Genomic DNA, 26,068 nt, shown 5'->3' on the forward strand with positions numbered 1-26,068 from the left:
CAGTGTTTTTCCAATTGTGAGCTGCTCCCTGCTACAGACTTATGAAATTAATTTAGAGGTTGCAACTAGATTTAAAAAATGGAAAAGAAATTTTCAGGGTGCATCATGCTTAGTAAAGTTAAACACCACTTGGTGACATTTTCTCTTTAGTCTTGTAGATGTATGTGTATAGGATGGGAAAGATTTTTTAAAATTTTTTTATTACAGTGGGATGAGATTAACACAACAAAATTTCAAAGCTATGCTTAAATAGGAAAGGGAACCCAAAGCACCATGAGAAGAGGCTCTGTGATTTTGCAGAAAAACTCACAGAGGCCTAGGAATGAATTTGAGTTTCACCATTTAAAGGCTGTGTGATCTTGGGCTAGTTAACAACCTCTCTGAGCCTCAGCTTCCTCAACTGAAAAAATGGGAATAAGAACACATATGTTACTGCGCTGTGGGAAGGATTGGATGGGGCAGTGCATGTACAGTGCCTAGCACAGGGCCTGGTGTGCAGTAGGTATGTAGTCAACACATCATCTAGAGACCACCTGGTCTAGGTTCTTACTGCCCATGGTCTGGCATCAAACCTTAACCTTGACATATGGGTCTACAGTAACTTGGAATATTTGAAAGACCCAACACTTATTTAATCAGAAAAATTATAACATTCATCTCTACTTTTCTATTTTGGAAAACATGACAGAAAGATTTAGACAGCTGTTCTAGACACACAAAGGCCCAAGATAAGCAGTAAAAACATGTCTCCAAGGAAGCTCTCCAGTGAGGCTTCTGTTAAACTCGTTGGACCAAGTTAGTTTCTTGTTTACTTTTTAGATATTTCAAGCATGTCCTGCTACCCAAGTCTAAGTAAATGAGGCCACTCATAAAAGGTGCAGATTTTGAAGGTAATGCTTCCGCCTCCAGTGCTGCTTTTCTCCCAGTTTCTCTCCAGAAAGCCTGGCCCCAGTGGCCTCGGGGAGGCAGCTACTCTCTGCCCATGCCACAACCGGGATGAGCCAGCAGGCACTTGGCCTCAGAGACCTAGGGCTTCATTTGGGCTTTATAATTAATAGGTATGCAATATAAGTTCATTGTCAAATCTATTAAAACCAAAATCAATTTGTGATTGGTAATAGTTAAAGCCTTAATGAGCATGTTATGAGGCCAACCCTTGGTGTTTACCTCTATAAATTTAGAGTACTTTGAATAAAGTCAGTGTTAAAAAGGAATATCCTTATCCACCCCCATATACCAGTGGATTTGTGGATCTCCTCCAGTTACAGAGTGCTCCCCCTTTATGGGTTAACCCACTCCTTTTCATAGGCAACTCTTGGGATTAGGAAACTCTTCATTATTACAGCAGAAATATGTTCACTTGCAATTTCCACATGCTATTACTGGTCTGATCTCTTGCCACTAGATAGCTCTTCACAGATTTGAGCATCTAAGCTACAATGTTCCCTAAACTGATGCTGCCTATGTTTGTAATATATTCGTGTTCTAGAGAAAATGAAAAAGAGTTGATTCGTGGGCTGCTCTCCCACTTTGTACCGAGGTTGGCTAAAGGCTGGGGTTTAGGAGGGTGGGCTCTAGACTCAAAAGGCAGGAGTTCAGATGGCCTTAGGAAATCGATTTAATTTCTCTGAGCCTCAGCTTCCTTGTCCGTAAAATAGGGTAGTGACAGTATTTACCTTGCAGGGTAGTGGTGACGATTAAATGAGATGGTACATGTCAAGTGCCTAGCACTGTGCCTGGCTCTTAAAGACACTCAGTGAGTATTAACTATTGTGATTAGCCTGGCCTGAAGGGAGAAGCACAGGATGCAAGATCTGAGAAATGTCACTCCCTGGGGCAAAAGACTATAAGGACGGATGCAGAGATGCAGATGTGCAGATCTCTGGGTCTGCAAATAGGAAGAGAAAATGGAGGCAAGGATGCCCTGAAGCCACAGCAGACCCAGTTTTGGGAGGGGATGAGTCCTCCAGGCGTCCTCTCTGCTGCCCACTGCACAAGCGCGGCAGACCTGGGCCCCGCCTACCTTGGTACTGGGCGCTGAAGCCGCGCTGCCGGTGGTTCCCGTCCGATGTGAAGTGCAGCCGCAGCCAGTTCTTGCTGCTGATGACAGGGGCTGGGAGGCTGGCTCCGGTGAACCTGTGGGGACAGGAAGCAGGCAGGGTCAGGGACCAGAGCTGGGCAGGACAGGGCCCGGACATCCAGGAGCCTCCCCACTTCCCGTGCGTGCTAGGGCATCAGCTTAGCCTTGAAGCAGGGAGGGCCGTGCCGCTCCAGCTGGCCTCCAGTGACCTGGGGCCTGAGCAGCTTGAGACGGCTCCTTCAGGGACTCATCCCACTGCTGAGTTTCCCTGAGATGCTAAAAGGAGGGGCCTTTGGGCCAGGAGCACAGCTTAAGTACCCCCTACTCCCATCTCCTAAGCAATCCATGCTTTTCCACTTTTCTAGGTCTTTCCCTTTTCTGCCCAGAATATACCCACCTGGCCTTTTCTCCTGTACCTGCCATGTCACCTGACACAAATTTGGGAAGCCTCTGAAGTATCACATCCCCAGGAAAGCCTTTCCTATTCTCCTCAGATTTGGAGCCACACAGATCTGGGTTCAGACCCAGGCTTTACCAGTGTGACCTCGGACCTGTTACTTAACCTTTGTGAGATTTGAGAATAATACCAGCCTTAAGAATTTGTGGGAGTAAAAGAGAAAGCTTATGGGCAAAGAGCCTGGCCCTGTGTCTGACATACTAGCTCAATAAATATAATTTTCCTTTCCCCTCCTCTGTGATGCCACAGCACTTCATTCAAATTATAATTCAGTTATCCAGGTGTGTGTCTCCCAAGATAACTCCTCAAAGGGGGCAATGCAGCCTGTTGGTGAAGAAGCTCAGGCTCTGGAGGGATCAGTTGTGTGATTGTAGCAAAATTACCTAAACACTCCAAGACTCGGTGACCTTATCTCTAAAATAGGGATAATAATAACCCCCTTTTCAAAGGTTGTAAGGATTAAATGAGATGATACACAAAAAAGACCTTAGCACGGTCCGTGGCAATAGCAAGCTCTCAGTAACAGCAGCTGCTATTTTAGTTTTCATCTTGATTCCCAGCACTTAACACAACACTTGGTACAAAGTGGGCATGTCAGGGTTCCAGCAAAAAACAGGTGGCACAGTCAGTCATAGGAGAAGAGTTCCAGGAGTTTTACAAATGAACCCTTTACAAAGGTGGGGGCAGCTGTGAGAGAACACCAGGGCAGTATTCTGGGGCTGGTAACTGTGGGGTTCATTACCACTTCCCATCCAGGAGCACGGAGAAGAGGAAGTGGTTATCCTCAAACAGAGGGCTGCTTGGAAAACACCACTATACAGGACCTGGATTTTCAGTGGGGTTATAGTTGTTTGTGAAAATCCCACCAGGGGAGAGCAAGGAATGAATACCCAGAATTCACTTTCCTCCTCCCCGTCCCCTAATCTTCTGCTGATGCCCTTGTTGACCTAGTCCAGTTGCAAGCCAGAGGTCAAAGGAGCATACTGACGGAGCCTCAGGCACGGAACAGGGCGGAGAAGGCAAGAGAGAGATCTGGAAGGGCAAATGGAAGAGATCCAGCTTAGTGGGTCTTCATAAATATGCATTAAACAAAAGAACTAACCAAGGAGATTCACACCCTGCAAAACTGAATTCTTACTATAATGAAAATGCTGACACACAACAAACTCCAGGAATATAACCCATTGCTATGGTAAGAACTATTATAGAAACCAATTACTGTTTCACCAGATCCCATTTAAAATAGTTTATTACAGACTGAGTCATTTAAGTTTTCTAGGAGTCAAAAATGGTATTGTGGGTTTTTTTTCTCCAGGCCAAATTCAATTCTGTCTCGATGACAAAGCTTGGAGACCATTTACATAAGGGAAATAGAAATCGGGGGAATTTACCTGAATAATTCAGAGCCAAATGTTCTTTATTGCAAAATAGAATGAGGGGAGGGTATTGGGGTGTCAAGGGCAGGATGAAATTAATGATCAAGATTGTAACTGAAGTCAGTGAGACGTCTCCTGCCCTGAGGTCAGGGTTGGATTGATTGATTTAAACTCTGCTTGCACAGCCTGAAGAAACCCCAAGGGATATCTCCCACCTCCCATTTCTCCCACACCTTTGCCCACTCCCAGGAATCCTGTTAATTGTTAATTCCCAAGGCTTAAACTCTCAGGGCCCTGTGCTACCCATATGTCTTGCCTCTGTGCTGGCTCTGCCTTGCTGGGCATGAATGTTGAGCATTTGAGTTTTCTTGGCATCTATCAAAGAACTGGGGGCTTACACAGCAGAATGATCACATCTGCTATGAGATGCCTTTGAGATGGTATCATGCCTTGCTTAAAACCCTCCAATAAAAGGAACAAACCACCAGAATATATACATGTATCGAAATAACATGTTGCACCCCATAAACAGGTACAATTAAAAAAAGAAATAACAAAAGGAACAAACTATCAATACATGCAACAACATGAATGACTCTCCAAAGCATTATGCTGAGTGATAGAAGAGTGTATAATGTGAGTTAGAGAAATCAGATTAGTGGTTGCTGGAGCTGGGGGTGAGTCACAGGTAGGAATTGCCTGGCTGGGAAACAGTGCAAGAAAATCTTTGGGGGTGATAGAAAAGTTCTGTAACTTGAAAGAGATGTTGATTATATGGGATGTACACATTTGTCAAAGCTCCAAAGAGCTGTATGTTTAAAATAGGTAATTTTATTTTATATAAATTACTCCTTAATAGAGTTAATCGAAAACGAAACAAAAGAAACATTCAATGGCTCAAATTCTTGGAGTAACAGACCTTACTATGGCCTACGTGGCCTTAAAAAAGCTGGTGTGCCTTCACCTCTCCTGCCTCCTCTTCTCACCTCTTCATTCTCTATGCTCCAGCCACATGGGTTTCCTTGCTGTTCATGGCTGGCCAGGACTGCTGCTGCCTCAGGGCCTTTGCACTTGCCATTCCCTCTGCCTCTTGTGTTAGCTCTTATCCCAGACCTCCACCTGGCTCAGCCCCTCACTTTTTCCAAGGCTTTGATCAAATGTCACCTTCTTAGTGAAACCTTTTTACCCTGAGTATGCGCGGCGCACACACACACACACACACACACACACACACACACACAGATCTCCAGTCAAACAGAAGAGTTTACGGGTATAGGAACACATGCCAGTCTTCTGTGCTTGTCTGCCTTTGTACCTGCTGCTCTTTATAAGCCCTTTCCCATTGTACCGCCTGGCTGCACAGAGAGGCAGAGAAACTTGCTCAGAGTCACACAGCTATTAAGTGGTGGAAGTGGGATTCAAACATAAGCCATTCCATTTAGACCCTGTGAACTCAGCCACCGCATTATACCAGCACACACACAAGCATGAAGGAAGCCAGTGGAACCGTTTAGGCTGAATTCCATTCTGTTCCTATTCTCCCCCTCTCTCCACCCCCCCGGGATCCTCTTTAATTTTGCTCCATCTTAGAATCATAATTAAAGGAGAGAGAAACAGAGAGAGATTCTCCCCTTCAAACCTTTCTGTCCACATTAACTTCACTATGGGGGGCCTGGGGAATTCCAAGTTAACACAGGAAATTGCTATTGCAGTACAACATAAAATGTATTTAAGCAATTACACTCAATTTTTTTTTCTTTTTGGTAAATTGACTTCCGTTAAATGGGGCTTCATTAATGGAATCTGGCTTGGGGAGAATAAAAAAAAAATCACTCCCTTTAATGCATGTAGTTGATTATGGAAAAAGTGGCTTTGAGTTCCTCTGCAGAAAGCTCTAAGCCCTTCTCCTGGTAATAGGAAAGCTTGGAGCAGACCTTGTAGAAAGCATTTCTTCTTAGGAAGCTTCTCATGCATTCAGGATGTTGAGGTGCTGAGAGACACCACCCTGTACAAGATGACAACAGTGACTCTGCATGGAATTTCTGCCTAATTGTAAGCTGAGGGGAGAAGCATTAGGAGATCTCGGTTTAAATCCCAGCGTCCTTGAAAATTGACATCCTCAAGAGAACATTCATTCATTCACTTGCCAAGCACATGTTGCATACAAGGCACTGCTTGCCAGTGGGGGCCACTCCCTGGGGTTCCCTAGATACAGGGAGTCTCTGAAAAGCCTGTAATCTATGAGATTCAGCAGCAACATCCCCTTCTCTGTGCAGCCTCTATTCATTCCTCAGTCAATGGCCTTTGGGTTCTGTGCTCCCAGAGTGCCTCCTGTGGGCATTATCTCTTACTAAGCTATGTGTACTTGGGAAAATGTGAAATATAGGAGGTGCTTACCCCTGTGCCCCCACTCCCAAACCCTCTTCCCTTCCCACCTGCCTTCTGCTATCCTCCCTGGGGGACAAAGAAGACACCATGACACAATCAGGGAAACCCTTAGGTAATGTCTTGGTCAGTGATGGGCAAAGGACACCAAGGCCCTTACTGAAGGGTGACTCCTGCTCACCCCACCTCATCCCTGAAGTGAGCCTTCCTTGACTCAGCCCTGACACCCAGTCTCATCACAGATGCTTTCCACCATCAGCTTTCCTTTGGCCAAATTCCTAAGACTCTTGCTATGTCAGGATAAACCCTTTTTCTAAGACAATCCTATGATGATATTCATTTCCAGGAACTAGGTGAATGCTGGGATGAATGAAATTCTCTTTGGGATATGGGCTGCTGGAGTCTCTCAGTCCACAGCCTTATCTTTGAAAAGAGGCCCCAGGCCTCCCCAGGCTCTTTCCCAGCACTGCCTGTCCACCCCAGTTGTGCAGGCAGCTCCTGAGCCACGTAAGAAGACTCAACTCCTGGCTATCTAGTAAGTGTTTGGCATTGGTTGCTATGAACAAACCAAAGCTTACCCCAGTCATTCCTGCTCCTTAGTGCACCTTCTCCCCATTAATTGACACCATCCTCCCAGTCACCATCTCAGGCATTATCCACAACTCCCTGCCCTCCTTCATGCCCATGGCCAACCGAGGCCAAGTCTTCTCCACTTCATGAGTTCATCATTTTGCCCGGACGATGGAGACAGCCTTCCGATCTGCCCTCTCCCTCCAATCCATCATCCATACTCTGTGGGGAGATTTGATCAAGTCCCCACCTTGCTGGAAACCTGGCAGCAAAGGTGAACCCACTGGCTGCAGAATAAAGTCCCAACTTTTTAATGTCTTCCCTCTCCAATGACATTCACTTTGAGCTCCATCTACACAAAGTAGATTATACATCCTGAAACATGACAAGGACGTTCCTATTTCCATACCTTTGCCTATGCTATTCCCTCTACCTGGAATGCCCTTTTCTGTTGCCCCACCCGACTACCTGGGAAAATATCACTGATCCTATAAACCTAACCAAACATCTCCTTTCTTCCACCTTTCCCTCTCCCTGTCTCCATGTGTCCCCTTTGTACCAGGGACATGCCCCTGCCATTGTCCTGGGCATACCAAATTGTAACCATATTTTGATTTGACCATCTCCCCAACTAGAGGGCAAGCCCCATGAGAGCTGGGATAGGATCTTCTTTGTCTCAGCATTTCCAGCAACACAGAACAGTGCCTGGCACACAGAAAAATTCCATAGAATGGGGCTGGCAAACCATGGCTTGCTGCTTGTTTTTATAAATAAAATTTTACCAGATCACAAACGTGCCCATTCATTTACATATTGTCTATAGCTGCGTCCATGTTACAGTGGCAGAGTTGAGTAGTTGTGCCAGAGATGACAGCTTGCAACGCCTTTTACTATAAAGGACTTATATTCTCGTCCTTTACAGTATAAGTTTGCTGACCCCTACCATCCAAACCTCATATGATATAGATGGTTGGTATATGAAAATTTAATTTCTAAATAGGGAATTCTAAAAGGAAACATACATAGTTTAAACATTTCAATATAGTGTAAAATACTTAAACGTACATTTATTTGTCAATCAGCTTATTTTATGCAGGACCAAGGTGATTCCTTTGACCATGGGTTTGTTATTCACATTGCCCATCTTATATAAACTGTAATTATTATGCATCATTCGCTATTTCCAATTTTGATGCAGATCATCCAGCCAACAAATATAAGGGTGCTTCAAAAAGTTCATGGAATTAAAAGAAATACAAGTCTTTCCATGAACTTTCTGAAGATGCTTCGTATTTATTAAGAACCTACTATGTGCCAGACATTGTGCTAGGCACTAGGGATGCTGTGTCCCATGTCCCCTGCCCCACGGAACTTACCAGTGGGGTGCAGTTATCTCACTCATTCACACCTCATATTTACAAAGCAATTTTTAGATACTCTCCTTCATGGAGTCATTCCAAAGAATTCAATTTAGTTTCCATAGATGCAACTATATTTCCTTTTACACTCATATTTCATCAGTTTATGTGATGTTTAATTTAAATCACATAATTACAATAACAAGTATGACTGGCACAGAGCGAGCTGGCAACAAACCCAACTGGTTCTCAGAAAGTGCAAGACTCAGCTGGTGACAGCAGAAGTGCACAAGCGTTGAGGGTGGGGGTAGGAGACGGCCTGTGGCAGCGGTGCTCAGCGGGCCGTGGACACCAGCCAGGAAGATCTACTGAGGCCATGGCATTGCCAGCTAATCCAGGGAACTGCTTTGGTGGAGTTGGGTTAAGAGCACTTTGAGAATAGATGAATGAACAGCAGTCACTTGCTTTCAATGGGGGGGCATCTTTTCTAATTATATCCCCTCTGCTGTCAGGAGAGTGGGGGTCAGCTAATCTTAAAATCTTAGATTTGAGAAGGACTTTGGAGGTCTTCTAGGTCTAATGCCCGGCTATGTATGAATTTCAACCACAGTATTCTTGACAAATGGTCAGTCACAATCTGTTTTGAATGTTTCCAACAATCAAGAACTCACCTCCTTGCCAAATTCTCCCTGTCCACCTGGGTCTACCCCACCCTTTTTCTAGGTACTTCTGACTCATCCTTCAGATGTATCAACCGCTGGCTCCAGGACACTTGGCTCATGCTGCCAAGTCTGGTTTGCTTCTCCTGTGTGCGCTCTGGGCTCCCTGCTCTTTCTCTACCCCAGTGCTTGTCGTACCATGCACTATTCAGGGGTCTGCCTTACCCACAGAACTGTGAGCTCCCTGAAGACAGGAGCTGTTTCTTTCTTGCTCATGGTTCTTCCCTTGGTACCTTTCAGAGTGCCTGACACAGGAAAAGGCTCAGTAAATATTACTCAACAGGAGAAGGAATGATTGACTGAATGAATGAATGCATGAGATCCTGCTGGTGAAAGCAGGGGGCACACGTGGGGAAAAGCAGAGGAAGAGGTAGCGAGTGAGTGAGCCAGGGGACAGTAGGGAGGGCCTCGGACACCATGCTGGGTTCTTCTTGGTTTCCCACCCACTCCTGTCAGGAAGACATACTTCCCCCCACCCCCTAGTCCCTCAGCCCAGGCTGTGCCCACCCTCCTCCCCCCAAGCCCCCATTCCTTAGCAGCTGCTGGTACCTTCCTGGGAGACTCTTCTCCCACTGATCTATCCCCAACACAGCAACAGTGGGGGCTGGCAATCAATGTGGGCAAATGTTCCTTCTTCCTCGGAAGCAACTCAATAAACTCAACAAATTCTCAGAGCTCTTTCCTGAGAGCTTTTGCTCAGCTAATTGTTAGCTCCAGGGAACCCACACAAACTCCATCAGGTAAATGTTTTTTCTCCAGATGCAGGCTCTCTGGAGGACATGTGTCTGAGCCCGGGAGTGCCGAGGGACAGGTCTCCTGGCTGTGTTTGCTGTTGGGATGAGGGCTTCATCACTGACAGCCTGAGTCTTGTGTGTTGGGCAGTGGCACATTGAGAAGGTCTGGTGGGGGCGTGGCTTGAGGTGTCAGTTTCCTCCCGTTCCTAACTCACTGCTCAGCCTGCAGGGCTGATGGGTGAGAGGTTTTCTGCCTCTGTGGAGGGGATGTGCCCGTGATGCTGAAGTGACAAAACAAGGTTGGGTTTGAAGAGGGGAGCTGGTGCCGTGTGCCAAGCTCTGGGCAAAGGGGCTTGTGGTGTATCCCCAGCAAGTTTTCAGCATTGCCCAACTCTCTCCTTTTCTGTCTCCAGGTCTAAATCAGGCAGTTCTGCTCTTTTCTGAGCATGAGAAGGCTTTGAAGAGCAGTCTCCCTCCCTCCAATCACTAGGTGTGTGTAAGGGGCAGCTCCTGTAAGGGACAGCCATATGCATCAAATGACCCTTAGGCCATAGCTGATTGGATGGGTGGTCATGTGACCCAAACTGGATCAATTGGCTGACGGTATTACAGGAAGGTAGGTTCCTGTGGCCCCTGGCTTGAGGTTACTTGGTGGGGAGAGGGCTGGGCACTCACTCAGAGGAAGAGAAGGCCCTGCAGACCTGGCCCTCCCAGGGGACATTTGGGAAAGCGTGGCCCAGTGTCATTTCGTTTACTTCTTTTGCTGCCTCCCCACCCTGCCCCCACCACTCTCACATGACGTCCTGCATCTTGTACAGTCGTCCTCCTCCAGTCTGACTGGGACAGACTCAAAGAGCAGTCTTTCTCCTGACCAGCTGCTGGGCCCTCAGCTGGCTGTCCCCTGTCCCCAGTCCAAGTCTCTATTACTACAGGTTAGACCTGAGATCAGGATGACAGCACTGAGGCCTGGCGGTCTCCATGCCCTGGGATGCTAAAGCCTATCCCCATCAGGCTTGGCCCAGGAACAAGGTACAGGCCTCAAGACCTGGTGACCACGGAATGCTCACATTCTACCCAGACTCTCTTCCCCTCCCTGGCTAAGGTCCCGTCCTAAGTGGAGATGCCACCTATCTGGCTCATAATCTGTCTTGAACCCCTATGTAGAGGCAGTATGTTTAGGAAGGTTAAGGGTTGGGCTTCCGGAACCAGATGGTCCTGTATTTGAATTAGGTCTCCGCTGTTTACTAGTTCTGTGAACATGGGCATGTGAAGTAACTTCTCTGAGCCTCAGTTTCCTGATGTGGGCAATGAGTTTCCTCTGAACAGCTATGCTCATGTATGTAATGCACCCAGGATTGTGCCTGACACACAGCAGGTGCCTTACAAAGGTGAGCTATTTTCCTCCCTTGCTGAGGACTGAAAAGAGGGGGTGGGATCTCATTAGTGCCTTCAACCCTCCCTCCAGAAGACACAAGGAATAAGCAGATCCCAGAGCAGTCTCTAGGCTTCCCCAGGGAAGTAAGGATGCCTGCATCAACTGTGGTGACAGAACAGTGAATGGGTGGAAGGACAGGGCACTCTGTGGCACCCAGAGCAGCTGGTACACTTGGGCGTCACCTTCCCTCTTTCCCTCGGGTGGTCTCAGCCTGGCCTCCACCAGCTCCTGCTTCCTCAGCCTTGCCCATCTTCTGCCTGTCGCTGGCAGACATGACTTGGAGAAGGTATTTTTCCTCTTCAGGAAGGATGGCGATGTATGCCTTGCAGAGGCCTCCAGGGTTTACATTTGGATAATACTTCTCATCCAGAGGAAATGTTTGCAGATGGCTTATTGAGGAGCCGCCGGCGCCAACGTTCGCCTGCCACTCCCCTGCCCTTCTGAGTCTGAGCATCACTATGCTGCCAGGAGGCAGCTAGCCAGCCCTGCCTGAGATCGATCCAGCAGCTCCGAAGCCCAGCTGAATGAGTGAGCCTCCTAGGAGCCTATAGCATGGGTGGGCTAAACATCTCCTGCACACTCAGGCCAGTGAGCAAGGTGCCCTGGAGTCACATGGGGCTGGATTCCAGTTCTGCCTCCACCACCACTGGCCTCATGACCTTGGGGAGGTGGCTTCATCTGTCTGAGCTCTTCTTTACCAAGTTTATACCTCAGAGTGTGATTGTGAGGATTAAAGGTGATGCAGTGGTGCTGCTAAATCTCCTGCTAAGGCCTCAAGACACAGCAGCTACAATTCCTGGCCGTGCCTTGCCTCTGTGCAGCAGGGGAGACTGGTGGGCAAAGGGACAGACATTCAGTGGGTAGAAAGCAGTTTAGGGTAGAGATTCAGCACGTGGGCCCTGAAAGGAGCCTGCCTAGGTTAGGGTCTCAGCTTGAAACTTACTGGTCACTTTGGGCAATTAACTGACCTGCTTTGGGCTTCAGTTTCCCCACACTGAATGTAGGAATTAGGAAAGAATCAAAAAATGGAGGAGAGGAGAGTTCCTGTCTTCTCATATTGCTCACCCCATCACATCTGAGTTAATGTCTTATACTTTTGGTTTCAGGGGGCAGAAATCCAGATCAAATCAGTCTGGAATAGAGAAGAAATTACTGGCTGCTGTAGCCAAGTCATAGGAACAGCAGGGCTGTAGCCTACTCCAGGAATGGCTGGAACCAGGAACTCAAGTGCCACAAAACCCATCTCTCTGTGTCCCCATCTCTGTTGCGCTCTGTCTGCTGGCTTCATTCTTGCTATTGAAAATGGCAGCTGCTTGAGGTTGGAACCATGGCCACCCTTGGTAGTTTCCTGATTCTCCCTCTCACCTTCATCACCAGAGAGAAGAGGAAGACCCCTTCCCTTAGTTCTAAATAGAAAAAGCCCACAGGAGGCCTCTGATTAGTTTAGCTGGGAGATGTGCCCACTCCTGGGGCAAAGGGCATGGTCCCCACTAGAACCCCAGGACTGGTTTGAGGACAGTTCTCCAAAAGAAGGAATGTGCTCAAAAGAAGGAAGATATGCGAGGCAGACAAAACAAAGATGTCCATTGGGGTTGAAAGAGTCAGGGTGTTGGACTGAATGATCAGGGCCACTCTCCTACTCTGTGGTGTAAGGGAGTCGGTTTGTTGAGTCCTTGGTATCCATCGATCGCTGTGGGGGGTACCCCCCCAAGTCGGTCTTGTTCTAGATCTGTCCCACATCCTGCCAGAGGTAACCAGGCATGCCTGACCCCCACTGTGCTGATTCCATTCTTGTGCCTGATGATCTGACCTGTTTCCTGTCACCCGTCCACAAGTCCATTGGGCTGGGTGCTGATGCCTTGCCTGACTTCAGCCAGCCTCTGCCCTCGGGAGTGGACCCGGGCTCTGTGTGTACCCGCTAGTGAAGTTCTGGGGCCATTCAGGTCAGTTACCTGCTGGACTCAGAGCATCCCATGACCTGGAGATAAGTTGACTAGATCCACCTGGAATAAGGATCAACCCAGATGTGAAAAGACTCACCTGAAACCCTTTAAATGTTAAGATTTAGACAATGTATTCTCCTTCCACCCATTCCTCTCCTGAAATACTGGCCTTGGTTTTTCCCCAGTTTCCTCCTTTCCTTGGCCCCAGCCAAGGGAATTCCTAGACTATGAGTAGAGGCTAAGCACATGGATGGAGGAGCCAAGCAAACCTGAGTTTGAAGTCTGGCTCTGCCACTCGTTGCCCTGGGCTCTAGGGCAAATCTCTCTCTCCAGGCCTACAGAGACGATATACCTAAAGTATTATATTTTGATTAAAATATCATGCTCTCTGCTTGAGTGACAGCTCCTGGCATGAGGTGAGAGCCGAAGAACCTTGGTCTGGCTGCTTATGGCCTCGCTTCCCCACCCATCTGTCTCCTTATACGTAGAGATCAAGAGGGGTTTAGATGCTTCCCTCAACCACCACCCTCCTTCCTAAGACATATTCATCCCTCAAACACTGCTTATCAAGGGCCATCAGAGAAGCAGCCACACTGCTCCAGCAACTCAGCAGCTGTTTGCTGAGATGCGTGTGTGTGGGTGCATGAGGGAGGGAACGAACTGAATCTAAGAGTGAATTAATTGGTAAGCGAATGAGTGAATTAGTGACTTAATGAGTCAGCAAGCCAGTGAAGAAGAGTGTGTAAAATTGAGTACATCACGCTCTCTGCCCTCTCCACTAATTCAATAAGCAGCAGTGTAAATTTTCTGTCTTTAAATTTTTAATCTGTATTAACACAAGCAGGGGTTGAGAATAGAACAGAAAAAGGTACAAACCACCAGCTGGATGAGAAAGACACTGTGTTAGTTTCCTATTGCTGCTTTAACAAATTACGAATTTAGTGGCTTAAACAACACCAATTTGTTGTCTTATAATTCTGGAGGTCAGAAGTCCAAAATGGATTTCACTGGGCCAAGATCAAAGTGTTGACAGGGCTGCGCTCACTCTGGTGGCTCTGGGGGAGAATCCTTTGGCTTGCCTTTTCCACCTTCTGGTGGCTGTCTTTATTACTTGGCTTGTGGCCTCTTTCTCCATGTTCAAAGCCAGCAGTGTAGCATCTTCACATCTCTGACGCCGATCCACTGCTTCTGTCATCACGTCTCCTCTGACTCTGATACTCCTGCCTTCCTGACAACGACCGTGTGATTACATCAGACCCACCTGGATAATACAGGATAATCTCTCCATCTCAACATCCTTAACATAATCTATCTGTAAAGTCCCCCTTGCCGGGGTGGTACCATATTACCAAGTTTCAGGGCTTAAGATGTGGAACTTTTTGGAGAGCCATGATTCTACCTACCACAGACACCTAACTCTTAGGGTAAGTGCAAACCATGTGTCCCACTCCACTGAAGGAGGGGCAGGAGGGGCGGAGGAAGCTTCAAAGCATTTATCAAAGGCCTGTGCCAGGTGCTTTTGCTCTTGGTGGTGGTGTTGTTGTTGTGGCCTGAGCACTGGGACTTTTAAAAGCTTAGGTGATTTCACCATGCTCCCAGATTTGAGAAATACTTTGACAGAGATATGCCAAGAGCATATGCTGCCGCAGTTGAGGGTGAGATCTGGCCCTGTGATTCCTATAGGTGATGGATCAAGAGCAGGGTGTCTTAACCCTAAATGCACATTACTATCAGCTGGGGAGATTTAAAAAAAAACTTTTTAGTTTGAAATAAGAATAGAGTTGCAAAGATAGTCCAGAAATTTTCTGTATAGCCCTCCCCCAGCTTCCCTAAGACGAATATCTACATAACCACGGCACAGGCACCAATCAAAACTAAGAAATCAACACTGGTACAGAACCGTTAACTAAATGGAATACTTTACACAGATTTCCCCAGTTTTCCACTAGTGCCTGCCTCCCCCTTTTTTTGTTCCAGCATCCAATCAAGCATCTCCGATTGCATTTAGTTGTCACGTCTTCTCAGTCTCTTCCAGTCTGTGTCAGTTTCTCAGGCTTTCCTCGTTTTCTCAATACCTTGGCACTGAAGAGTGCTGATCAAGTATTTTGTGGAATGTCTCTTAATTTGGGTTTATCTAATGTTTTCTCATGAGTAGACCTGGGTTGTGGATTTGGGAGGAGAATACCATGTGGGAGGAATCATAGAAAGGAGGTATGTGATATCAACATGGCCTATTAGAGATGCTGTCCACTTGGATCATTTGGTTGAGATGGCATCTGCCAGCTTTCTCCACTGTAAAAATACTATTCGTCCTCTTCCATGTTCTGTTCATTACAGGCGAGTCCCTAAGTCCAGCCCGCACTGCCCTAAGTCCAGCTCACGCAGCTGCTTTTATTGCCATTATGTCGATTTGGTTAATCCTCATGGCTTTATTTTCACCTCGCTACTTTGTACAGACATGGTAGTAATGAGCTAGACTTGCCAAAAGTTACCCAGCTAGTAAACGGCAAACTAGAATTTGAACTCATTTCTGTCTGGCTCCAAAGTGCATGTTCTTGCCACCAAGTAAAGAGGACCTACCTCACAGTCTCTGAGGTGGGAGCTCCCTCCCACCTGGCCTAGACAGTGTTTTTCAAATCAATCCATGGATTGTAACACATTAGTGGGTCATGAGATCAGCGTGTGGGATGCATTTTAAATAACAAAATAGAGGAGACTATAACAGCATAGAAAATAAAAGTACCTCACACATGTAGTAAGTGTAGTCTCATAAAACTTTTTGTTTCTGTAACCTCTCTGTGCTTAGCTATTTTTATCCTTATAATGGGGATGAAAATAATATCCCCCCGCCATAGGCTTGAAATGAGGATTAAATGAACTAAAATACATAAAGTGCTTAGAACAGAGACTGGCACACATTAAGCATCACATAAATATTAAGTACGCATGTGTATAAATGAGTCATAATGTAAAATGCACTTCTTATCATAGGCTGCAATTGAAATGTTTAAAAGTACTGAACTCATATCTCTAGACCAGGGGTCAGCTGATTTATGATCCTCAGCCTACGGTCTGTTTTTGTAAATAAAGTTTTATTGGAACACAGCCACATTCATCCATTTAAGTATGGTCTATAGCTCCTTTTGAGCTACGGTGGCAGCGTCGAGTACTTGCAACAGAAACACTGTGGTCCACAAACCCTAAAGTACTTACTCTCTGGCCCTCTAGGCCAATGCCCCTGCCTAGAGGTAATTTCATCGTACAAGGGACTTTAGATGTCTCTTCCTAGGCCATGCTTGGCCATTGCAGACCACTCCAGGCATGTGATTGCTGAGCACTTGGGTCTCCAGAAGCTCAGCACCCTTGTACCCTGGACTGATGCCTACAAGGTGGAAGGAAGGCTAGAAACATGGTACTTCGGTCAGGGTCCCAGCAGGAAACAGATGACCACTCAAAATAATTTGAAGAGTGTTTAATATAGAAACTATCTACAAAGGTGAGGGCAGAGTGTAGGAAAGTCATAGAATGTAGGAAAGTAGCCGAGTACCAGAGGCTAGTAAAAGCAGAACTGTTACTACCCTAGGCTGGAGGGGAAGGGGAGGGAGCGATTCCTGAACGTGGAAGGAAAGAATCATTTAGAGAAGACACCTTAAGAGGCGCAGAGACCTTCAGTCCAGGGATGGAGAGCCAGCTGACCCTGCGGGGAGGGAGCCAGGAGAATACATGCCTTGACCTCACCTTCCTGCATCCCTGTTCACTTCTTGGGGTTCCCCACTGGCCAAACTGAAGTGGAAGCCAGGGGGCAGGGGACCCATTGGTGTGGTCCACGTGGGTCAGCCTCTTATTATTTTATTCCCTTTATTTCAATTTGGTTAACTGAATTGCAGAGAGCAGGGTGGAGAGCATTGGAAAGAGGATCTAGAAGGGCCAACCTTATACACCCAGCATAAACAGGATTGATATTGAAAGCAAGGGTTATTTCCCTTCCTTAAGCTCCCCTAAACAAGGAATTCCCCTGCTTCCTCCCTCCAAGTCAGGAGTTTGGCTCAAACACCAAAAACTTGCCCTAGCTTTTACCTTTGACTGCCTTCTCTTCCTGTATCTGCTAGCCTCCGATGGTTATCCTGGGGTTAATCTTCCTGGAGGTTATCACCATGAGAGGGTTGGAAGGTCATGAACAGAGGCACAGATAAGCTGCTGTGTTGTGTGTGTGTGTGTGTGTGTGTGTGTGCATAAGAGAGAGAGAGAGAGAGAGAGAGAGAGAGAGAGAGAGAGAGAGCGCACGCACCTAAGCAGAGTCTGATGAATATGTGCAGGCTTTAAAGTTCTTCCTCACACCCCAACTCTTGATCTCAGGAAGGAGATGTGTCCCATTCATCTCTACAGGCCAGATTAAGCCCAACAAACAGATGAGCCAACCACTGGCCCCTTGGGAGAAAAAACCAGAGTGAAAAAAGCTATCTAGGCTGAAAAGTGTCCCCAGAGTAATCTGTTTCCAGAGTAATCTGTTCCCATTGGCTAGAAATGTCCCCATAGTAAGCTGTACATTCCCTCCACCCCCCACCGCCCACCCTCTCCAACCCAGACTTCCTTGACTGGCATCTGATATCTTACAAAACTACAGCATATCACCTGGAGGGACTTCCCTGGCCAGTCCAAAAATGCTCAATGTATGAGAGATCATAGGCTCACAGGGAGAAAGTGCACGGCTTAGGTAGCTCAGCCACCTTGCAGCAGAGCTGGGGCTAGAATTCAGGATTGGGGACTCTAGTCAGTTTTCACCTGTCCTTTACAAAGATGAAAGTTGAAGTTGATCTTGGAGCCCTGGGAATGAACTTAGCAAAAATCCAATCTATTGTCAGTCTTAGGCCAGTTTCCTTGTCAGACGCAGCTGCTGAGACCACACATCTGGACCCTCACCCCCCGGGAAACAGTTCAAGGCAGGCAAGAGGAAACACAGCTTTGGGTCAGGGAATCGGCGGTCAGAATCCACACTCCCACCTGTGATGGCTGTTTGACCTTGAGCATGTTACTTTTTATGTTAATAAAACTCAGTTTTCTAGTTCTATACATTTGGTGCTACCATCAATCCCTGAGCTGCATTAAATCCAATACCATACAAGCAAGTACCTTGCAGTGTCCAAAGGCCAACAAACTACACTCTTCTTGTCTTTTCCCACCAATTGAAAGACTAGTGGAATATTTGCAGCCATTTTTACAAAAAGCCAGAAGCCAATTCATTCAAACGTGGCTGTTATAACTTTCTGCTCTAACTCTAAGAAATGGGGACCCCTCGCATGAGAGTAGGGAGGCCTCCTGACGTGCTAAAAGCTCTATCTTGTTTTCACAGAGTCAAATTTTTTCAGAGAAATGAAGAGTTCAGACTCGTAGCCCAAGTGCTCGGGTCTCAAATTAGACAACTTTGTCCTGACAGGAACCGAGTCACAGCTGTCATACCTGATTATTTTTAGAGTTACTACTAAACCCTTTTTATGGTATGAGCTGCCACTGTTCAAGGCAAACAGAAAGACTTCACATTTTATCATGACAGCTCTGGAGCCTTCCACCTCCTCCTGTTCTTATTTTCCAGCCTGTCTTTGGAAGGGATGAGGGGGGCATCTGACAGTCTTATAGTGAGGAAGGCAGACCCATGGCTTGTTACTACACGCGAGGGATTTATAGCTCCCAAAGCTGAGCAAGGCCCACTGCCTCCAGGGAGCCCAGGAGAAGTATTTCCAGAGGAAATAGCTGTTCCATAGCCTTCTCTGGATGAACCATCGTCTTCTATGACAGGCAAAATTTGACCCTCAGGTAACCAGCCAATAAGAGTGCTTGTATGCAAATGATCATAGGTGTTGGCCGGGATTGGCCAGCTTGTGGGTGATGTCATAATTTCCCTTCTCTGACCCAACAATGCCACCACCACTAAAAAGGCCACTCCTGCCTGTAGCTCTTGCAGAGAGAAAAATTCACCGCAAGCAGAGCACCTTCTAGATTGCTCCTGGGGTGTGAGGACAAAAGTCGCTGTTGTCCAACTTATCGAATCCAGAAAAAACAATGGTCATACAAACATGGGAAAAGAAATCCAGTTAAGGCCTAAGGCGAATGTCTCTTCTTACATCCACTTTTTGCTGAATTACAGAAACAAATTTAAGGAGCAGCAGCCAAATACCTACCTTGGCTTTAAAGAGTTCTCTAGAAAGTGTTCAGAAAAATGGAGGTCCATCTCAAAGCATGAAAAGGCCAAATATGAAGCCCTGGCCAAGCTCGACAAAGCCCGATACCAGGAAGAAATGATGAATTATGTTGGCAAGAGGAAGAAACGGAGAAAGCGGGACCCCCACGCACCCAGACGGCCTCCATCGTCCTTCCTACTCTTCTGCCAAGAACACTACACCCAGCTGAAGACGGAGAATCCGAACTGGTCAGTGGTGCAGGTGGCCAAGGCTTCAGGGAAGATGTGGTCTGTGACGACAGACGTGGAAAAGCAGCCATATGAACAGAGAGCAGCTGTCCTGAGAGCTCAGTACCAAGAGGAACTCAAAGCCTACCGTCAACAGCGTAATGGCAGGAAGAAGAGCCTAGTGCCAGCTGAGAACCAGTGCAGAGGGGAAGCTGAGTCAGGCAAAGCTGATGGATCCATTTAGAAAAAATAAAATGCCATTCAACTGTATTACCTGAGCCTGGTGTCATGTGTGGCATTTGAGCTGCTGCTTTGGGGAAGTGACGGGTTTGGTAAAGGAGGAGATTGGGATTGGGAAACTGATCTTGGGGAGCGGCTGGCTCTGGGAGAAGTGGCGGCATGGTCCAAAGGGCTCAGCTGGGGCAGGAAGGTGGAAGTTTCCAGGAGTAAAGGAGGTAGGAGTATCCTGGTTGCAAGTGGTTATCTGGGTTGGAAGACTGTGCTCTGGGTCAGGTGCAGGAATCCTAGGTGCAGCTCAGGTGAAGAGGGTGGAATCCTGCTAGGACCAGAAAGCCTGGAGCTCAGTTCAGGCTCCCCTTTCAGGCACTAGTCAGGAAGTCATGCCATGGGTGGGACCAGGCTAGAGTTTGGCTGGTCCCGAGGGGACCCAGGGTTTCTCCAGCCATTCCGGATACTGAGCCTCCAGCAAGACTTAGAAGCCCCGAGTGGGCCAGGAGGAAATTCCAGTGGTGCTCCTTAGTTAGGATGAGCCTAGGGACTGACTTCACCAAAAACACAGGGCCTCTAACTGCAGCTCCCAGGCTTGGAGCATCCATGCACCCAGTTATTTTTCTGTGGATATGAGCATAATGTGTATAACTGAACTTACGGCCACCTAGCATATAGTCTTCTTCCTCTTGGTCACAGCACCCTGCTCTCTTTTGTGACTCCCTTTTCTGACCAAGCCTTGATCACAGGATGTAACCCCCCTGGCCACAGTAATGGGTCAAGTGATGGGCATCTGACCCACACTGGTCCATCAGAGTAGACCTCAGATCCTGTGTAAGGAGTCCTGGGAGAGCATGCAGCCCAGGGGCTGTTGACAGCCACGTGCCATCTCACAGGGCCTGAGAATGAGGCTACAATGGCACAGTCCCTCTGGCAACAAAACATTCTCCTGGACCTTCCACTGAAGGTGAGCCCACATGTTTCATTTTTTTGCCTAAGATAGTTTGAGTTAGATTTTCTGCTACTTGATAACTTGACACAAATAGGATTGTGCTGTAAGTGTCTGTAAGGTAACTGGATTTTTCAGGCAATAATATACTGTGGGCAACGTTTCATACAAATCAATATAAATCAAAATGGAATATCTTGAAATGGTTCTTTTGACTTCTTGACATCAAAAAGACTGGGACAAAATGTACGACTGCTCTTTTGTCACCAGGTTCTGCACGCAACAGACTTCCCTAACCCCACCCCAGCCCCTATTCCATGATCAAGGACTCACCTTTTCTACTTGACTGCACCATTTGAACTTTTACTTCCAAAACAAGTAAAAATACATATTTTCTTTAGAACTGTGTGAGCCTTTAGGGGATGAGAGGAAACATAGTGAAGTGATTTAGAAATTCACGGTCTAGAATCAGACAAGCCATTTAGGGAGGATTCTCATGTGCCAGGTGCTGTGCTGGGTACAGGGAGGCGCAACACGGACTCCTGTTAGGTTGCTGCCCTGTGAGAACTTTCCTTCTGATGAGAGAGCTGGATGTGGGCACAAATCACAGCACTACCAGGCATGCTGACCAAAGTGAATTCGCAGTGCTGGGGAGGGCGTGGCGACCACCCACCGAGCCTGTCACTGAAGTCTTCACGGAGGAAGCAGCCTTGTTCCACTTGGCAACCTTGTACTCATGCTGGCAACATTCCCATTCCCCGTTCCTCACAGCTGCTATTCCAACTTGGCTCTGCTTCTCCTCCAGCCCAACCTCCACCCTCTCAGGAGACGCCCTCATTTTCTGCTTCATTGAGAAAATAGAGATCATCAGACACAAGTGCTCTCAGTTTTCTTTTTTTCCTCAAAATGTAGTCCACACCTGTCCTTTCCTCCTGGTCTCCTGTCTCCCCTTCTTGCTACCTGCCTGGTTCCCTCAGGCCCCTTGCTCCTTACTGTCAGGGTGCTGACCCTTCAGCCTCTCAGTGTGCACAAGTTAACTTGATGCCATGATATGGTGGTTTCAATCTTAACATTGGTAGGATCTTGGGCAAGTTCTTGTTCCTCTGAGCCTCAGGTTTCTCATCTTTGCAATGGGGTGATGCCCGCCTTATAGGTTGTTTTAGTGATTAAATGAGGCAATGCATTCTAAAGTATTTGGCTCAGTCCTGAACACCTAATAGGTACTGTGGTGGATACCCTCTAGGGCAGCTGTTCCATGATCATCCCCCTCCCCCTGGAGTTCACACCCTTGTATAATCCCCTTCCATTAAATGTGGGCAGAGCCTGTGACTATCTTCCAACCAAAAGAATATGGCAAAGGAGAAGGAATGTCATGCCCATGGCTATGTACTGATATTCTATCTTGCTAGCCAATTTGGTCTAGAGATTCTCCTTGCTGCTTGATGAAGTAAAAAGCCAAGTTTGAGAAGCCCATGTGGCAAGGACCTGTGGGAACTCTCTAGCAGTTGAGGGTGGCCTCTGACCAATGGGAGCTCTCAATTCTACAACCGCAAGGAACTGGATGCTGCAGCAACCACTCAAGCAGGGGAGCAGATCCTTCCCCAGTCGAGCCACCAGATGAGAACTCAGCCCTGGCTGACATCTGATCTCAGCCTTGTGAGACCTCAAGCAATACCCAGATAAGCTGTTGCTAACCCACAGAAATATAAGTGTATGAATGTGTGTTTAAATGTACAAATGTTTAAGCCATTTAAATGTATATTGTTTTAAACAACTAAATTCATGGCAATTTGTTACATAACAATAGACAGCTAATATATTACACAATAAATGTCAGTTTCCTTATAACTCTAGAAGAGATGGTCTTTAACCTTGTTTCTTCCTCCAGCCTCTACCCTGCCCATTTAATTTCCTTTCCTTTGTTACCAACCTCTTGAAGGCAGAGGAGCCCCTCCCACCCCTCCAGCACTAATGAGGTCCTGACTTGTACTGCTCTGCCGTTGTTTCTGTTGGGCTGTCTTGTCTCCAACCTGATTGTGGGCTCTTGGCGGGCAGCAGCTGTGTGATGTACCCACTCCTCTCTGGGAAGAGGGCTTCCACACAGCCAAGCCTCAGCCGTCATGCCACCTTTTCTGGTTTCCTGTGTGATTAATTATGTGAATGTGGGCAGCCAAGTCAGAGCTTGGACAACAGTTTGCAGTGCTCCTGCTGAAAACTAACTCCATTAACAGTCCTTTATGAAAAAGACAACAGGAGGGTGTAAATCTACTGGCTTCTAATGACAGTGGAGGGACAGTCAGGGTAGGAGGACGAGAAGTGGGAGGAGGCTGGACCTAAGATAAAGCATGGGAGGAAAAGCAAGTGGAGAATCTGGTGTGGTGCCAGCATCCCAGGCCCACTCAGCTGGCTCTGGGGCCCCTACCCTGGGAAGAGGAAGGCAGAGTCTCTGGGCCCATCACCATCTTGATGACTGAAACACTCCACTGTGATTCTTCTCTCCTAGAGCCTTTTCCTGTGTCTGTGTAGTCATTAATTTATTCATTCATTAGCAAATATTTATGTAAATCTTATGCCTGCAATATACCAATAATTGTTCTGGTGTTCATACAGCAAGGTCCCTGATCTTTTACATTCCAGTGAGGGGGAAACAGACAATAAAATAACTAAGTTGACAAATAAACACACCAGATCATTTTTTTGATAGTGTCAAATGCTCTGAAGAAAATAAACCAGGGTCATGAGATGGACAGTGACAGATGGGGTGGAGGGCCCTTGAAATGGCTGGTCACAGGCTTTCTGTGGAGATGACATTTGGGTTTCAATTTAAAGGACAAGAAGGAGCCAGACATGACAAGGGCTGAAGGAAGAGTCCTTTAGCATCAGAGCAGCAAGTGCAAAGGTCCTGAGGCAGGAGTGAGCTTGGCATGTTAGAGGGACAGAAGGGAGGCTAGAATGACTGGAGGTGTGAGCAAGTGGGTGGGAGGTATTTAGAAAGGTGCAGGCCCTGGCAAGGAGTTTGTTTTGAAATCTAAGTGCAGTGGGGAGCCACAGAGGGTTTTCAGTAGTGGGGAGCCATGCATTTCCATCTTTGACTTCTAGATATTGGTCATTCTAGAGTCTTAAGGACTATCAAGTGCCAACAAGGGGATGCCACCCCCTCCAAGGACTACAAGAGAAAGAGGCAAAGCTAAACACCACCAAACCCACAGCAAGTTTCCTTTTGGAGAAGAGATAATGAGCAGCCTCTACTGGGTATTCTTGGAACAGCTGTAAGCTCAAAACAAATGTGGAAAAAAACTCTCTCTGTGATTCATTTTCCCAGGAAGGGAAAAATGGGTAGGCATGGTGGCAGAATATTCCAGGGGACACTTCTTCCTACGTCTCATATTTCTATGTGGAACAACTTCCAATAGACCAGTGGTTCTCAACTTGCAGCCTGCATCAGAATCACCTGCAGGGCCCATTAAGACAAAGATTTCTGGGCCCCACTCCCACAGTTTGATTCAGTATTTCCTGGAGTGGGACCTATAATATGCATTTCTAAAAGTTCCCAGGTGACACTGATGATGCTGGTCCCTAAGCCACAGAATTCTTCTTTTCCCTCTTCCAGCTGCTCATTCACTCTGCAGAGGTGGCATGACTTAGCTGATTGGTGAGTATGGGATGAGGTGGCCATTGCCAGTTCTGCCTACCCCCTCTCTCTCCCTCTTTCTCCATCCCTCTCTCTGTCTCCCTCACTGCACAGTGGATTCAGGCCTGCTTTCCAATCAGTTCATTAGTAATAAAGATGACATGCTTATCTCATCTGTCTTTTTCCTCCATCTGCCAGTTGATTCTGCCCTTGAGATGGGAATAAGTGTACTTATTTATTGAGTTTCCCTCAAATCCCAACAAAGAAGTCGATCCCAGTTGCAAAACAATCAGTTGGTATCTGGGCCACATGGCAGCATTGGGATCTTATAGTTGGTTTCAGCCTCCACTAAAGCATCAATTGTCTGGGGGCAAAAAAGTCCAGTTCCTAGGCCTTTAATAGTGGAGGTCAGGTCTGTGGTCAGGGTAAGGCCATCAGGATAAGGTCACAAAGGCATTGGCACCACTTTGTCCTGTCAGGTGACCTCTTGTCACACTCCTATAAACAATTCCCACCCTACAGGTGTGCTAGGCAATAAGTGAAAGGCCTGGGACACAACTTTAAATAAAGTCTGGTGCATAAGATATGTCCTAGAAATGGGGGTGCTTGACCTGGTCTCTAAAGGATGGTTTAAAGAAGGTGAGAAGAATGCACAAAAAGGTGGTCTCAAGCAGGGGAAACAGGTTGGCCATAACCCAAAGTGGGCCATCAGACCCTCTGGCTGGCCTTGACCTCTGGGTTGGATTACCAGTGACACAGGAAACATTCTGTTACGAGGCCATCCCCTTGTAGCAGTCACCTTACAACAGCCCTCCCTACCCATCGCTCCACTTCCAACCCTTTCTCTGCTCGGCTGGCTGAGTGATGTTTCTGAGATTCCTCCCCTTGGACAGGGAGATGTTTCGGTGGCTGTCCTTCCCCTATGGGAGTCTGACATGGGCCATCAGGCCACTGGGGCCTTACCAGTCATACCGTCCCTGACACTCACCAGTGGTGATCCCACCTGCTGATATTCACACTCCTGTGTCATCCCCGCTCCTTGAGTGTGGGCTGCATCTAGTAACTTGCTTTTAAGGAAGAGAACAGGGCAAAGGTGATAGGATGTCACTTCTGACATTAGGCTCTAAAAGCCTGTGACTTCTCTCTCCCTCTCTGGCTCTTCTCTCTCACTTGCTTAAAGCAAACTGACATGTTGAAAGCTGCCCTGTGGAGAGGCTCGTGTGGCAAAGAACTGAGGGTGGCTTCTGGCCAACACCCAGTGAGGAACCGAGGCACTCAATCAAACAGCCTACGAGGCACTGAGTCCTGCCAATAACCGCGAGCAAGCTTGGAAGTGGACCATTCCCTGCGTGTCCCACAGCCTCGAGTGTCCCGCAGCCCCAGTCACCATCTTTACTGCAGCCTTGTGACAGACCCAGCTAAGCTGTACCCGGTTCCTGACCCACAGAGACTGAGATGTTGCTTCATGCCACTAAGGTTTGAGGTAATTTGTTACAAACTGAAACAGGGGATGAATACAAATTTTGGTATCAAGAGAGGGATAGTGCCATGACAGGTACCTAAAAAGTGTTAGATGGCTTTGGAACCAGGCAGTGGACAGAGGCTGGAAGTGTTTTGAGGAGCTTGTTAGAGAAATCCTCAATTGCCTTGAGGAGACTGTTTGTAGAAATCTGGACTTTGAGGATGCTGCTCGTGGGGTCTCAAAAAGAAGTGAGGAACATGTTATTGGAAACTGAAGGAAGGGGGTCCTTGTTATGCGGTGGCAGAAATCTTAGCAACACTGCCGCCTGCAGTTACATG

The 26,068-nt window shown here is 47.2% G+C and overlaps 2 protein-coding genes across 2 annotated transcripts in view; one reads left to right on the top strand and one right to left on the bottom strand.

Moving 5' to 3' along the window:
- Positions 1–26,068, bottom strand: part of CSMD2 (CUB and Sushi multiple domains 2) — a 588,341-nt gene that overhangs the window by 289,283 nt on the left and 272,990 nt on the right. Inside the window, exon 6 of the mRNA XM_063104124.1 lies at positions 2,024–2,136. Within this exon, the coding sequence (XP_062960194.1) occupies positions 2,024–2,136 (113 nt within the window). The remainder of the gene's footprint in view (positions 1–2,023; positions 2,137–26,068) is intronic.
- HMGB4 (high mobility group box 4) lies at positions 19,129–19,704 on the top strand. Its single transcript, XM_063104110.1, has one exon. The coding sequence runs from the start codon at positions 19,129–19,131 to the stop codon at positions 19,702–19,704; it is 576 nt and encodes a 191-aa protein (XP_062960180.1).

The sequence above is a fragment of the Cynocephalus volans genome, chromosome 8 (genome assembly GCF_027409185.1).
Source record: "Cynocephalus volans isolate mCynVol1 chromosome 8, mCynVol1.pri, whole genome shotgun sequence".
NCBI lineage: Eukaryota > Metazoa > Chordata > Mammalia > Dermoptera > Cynocephalidae > Cynocephalus > Cynocephalus volans.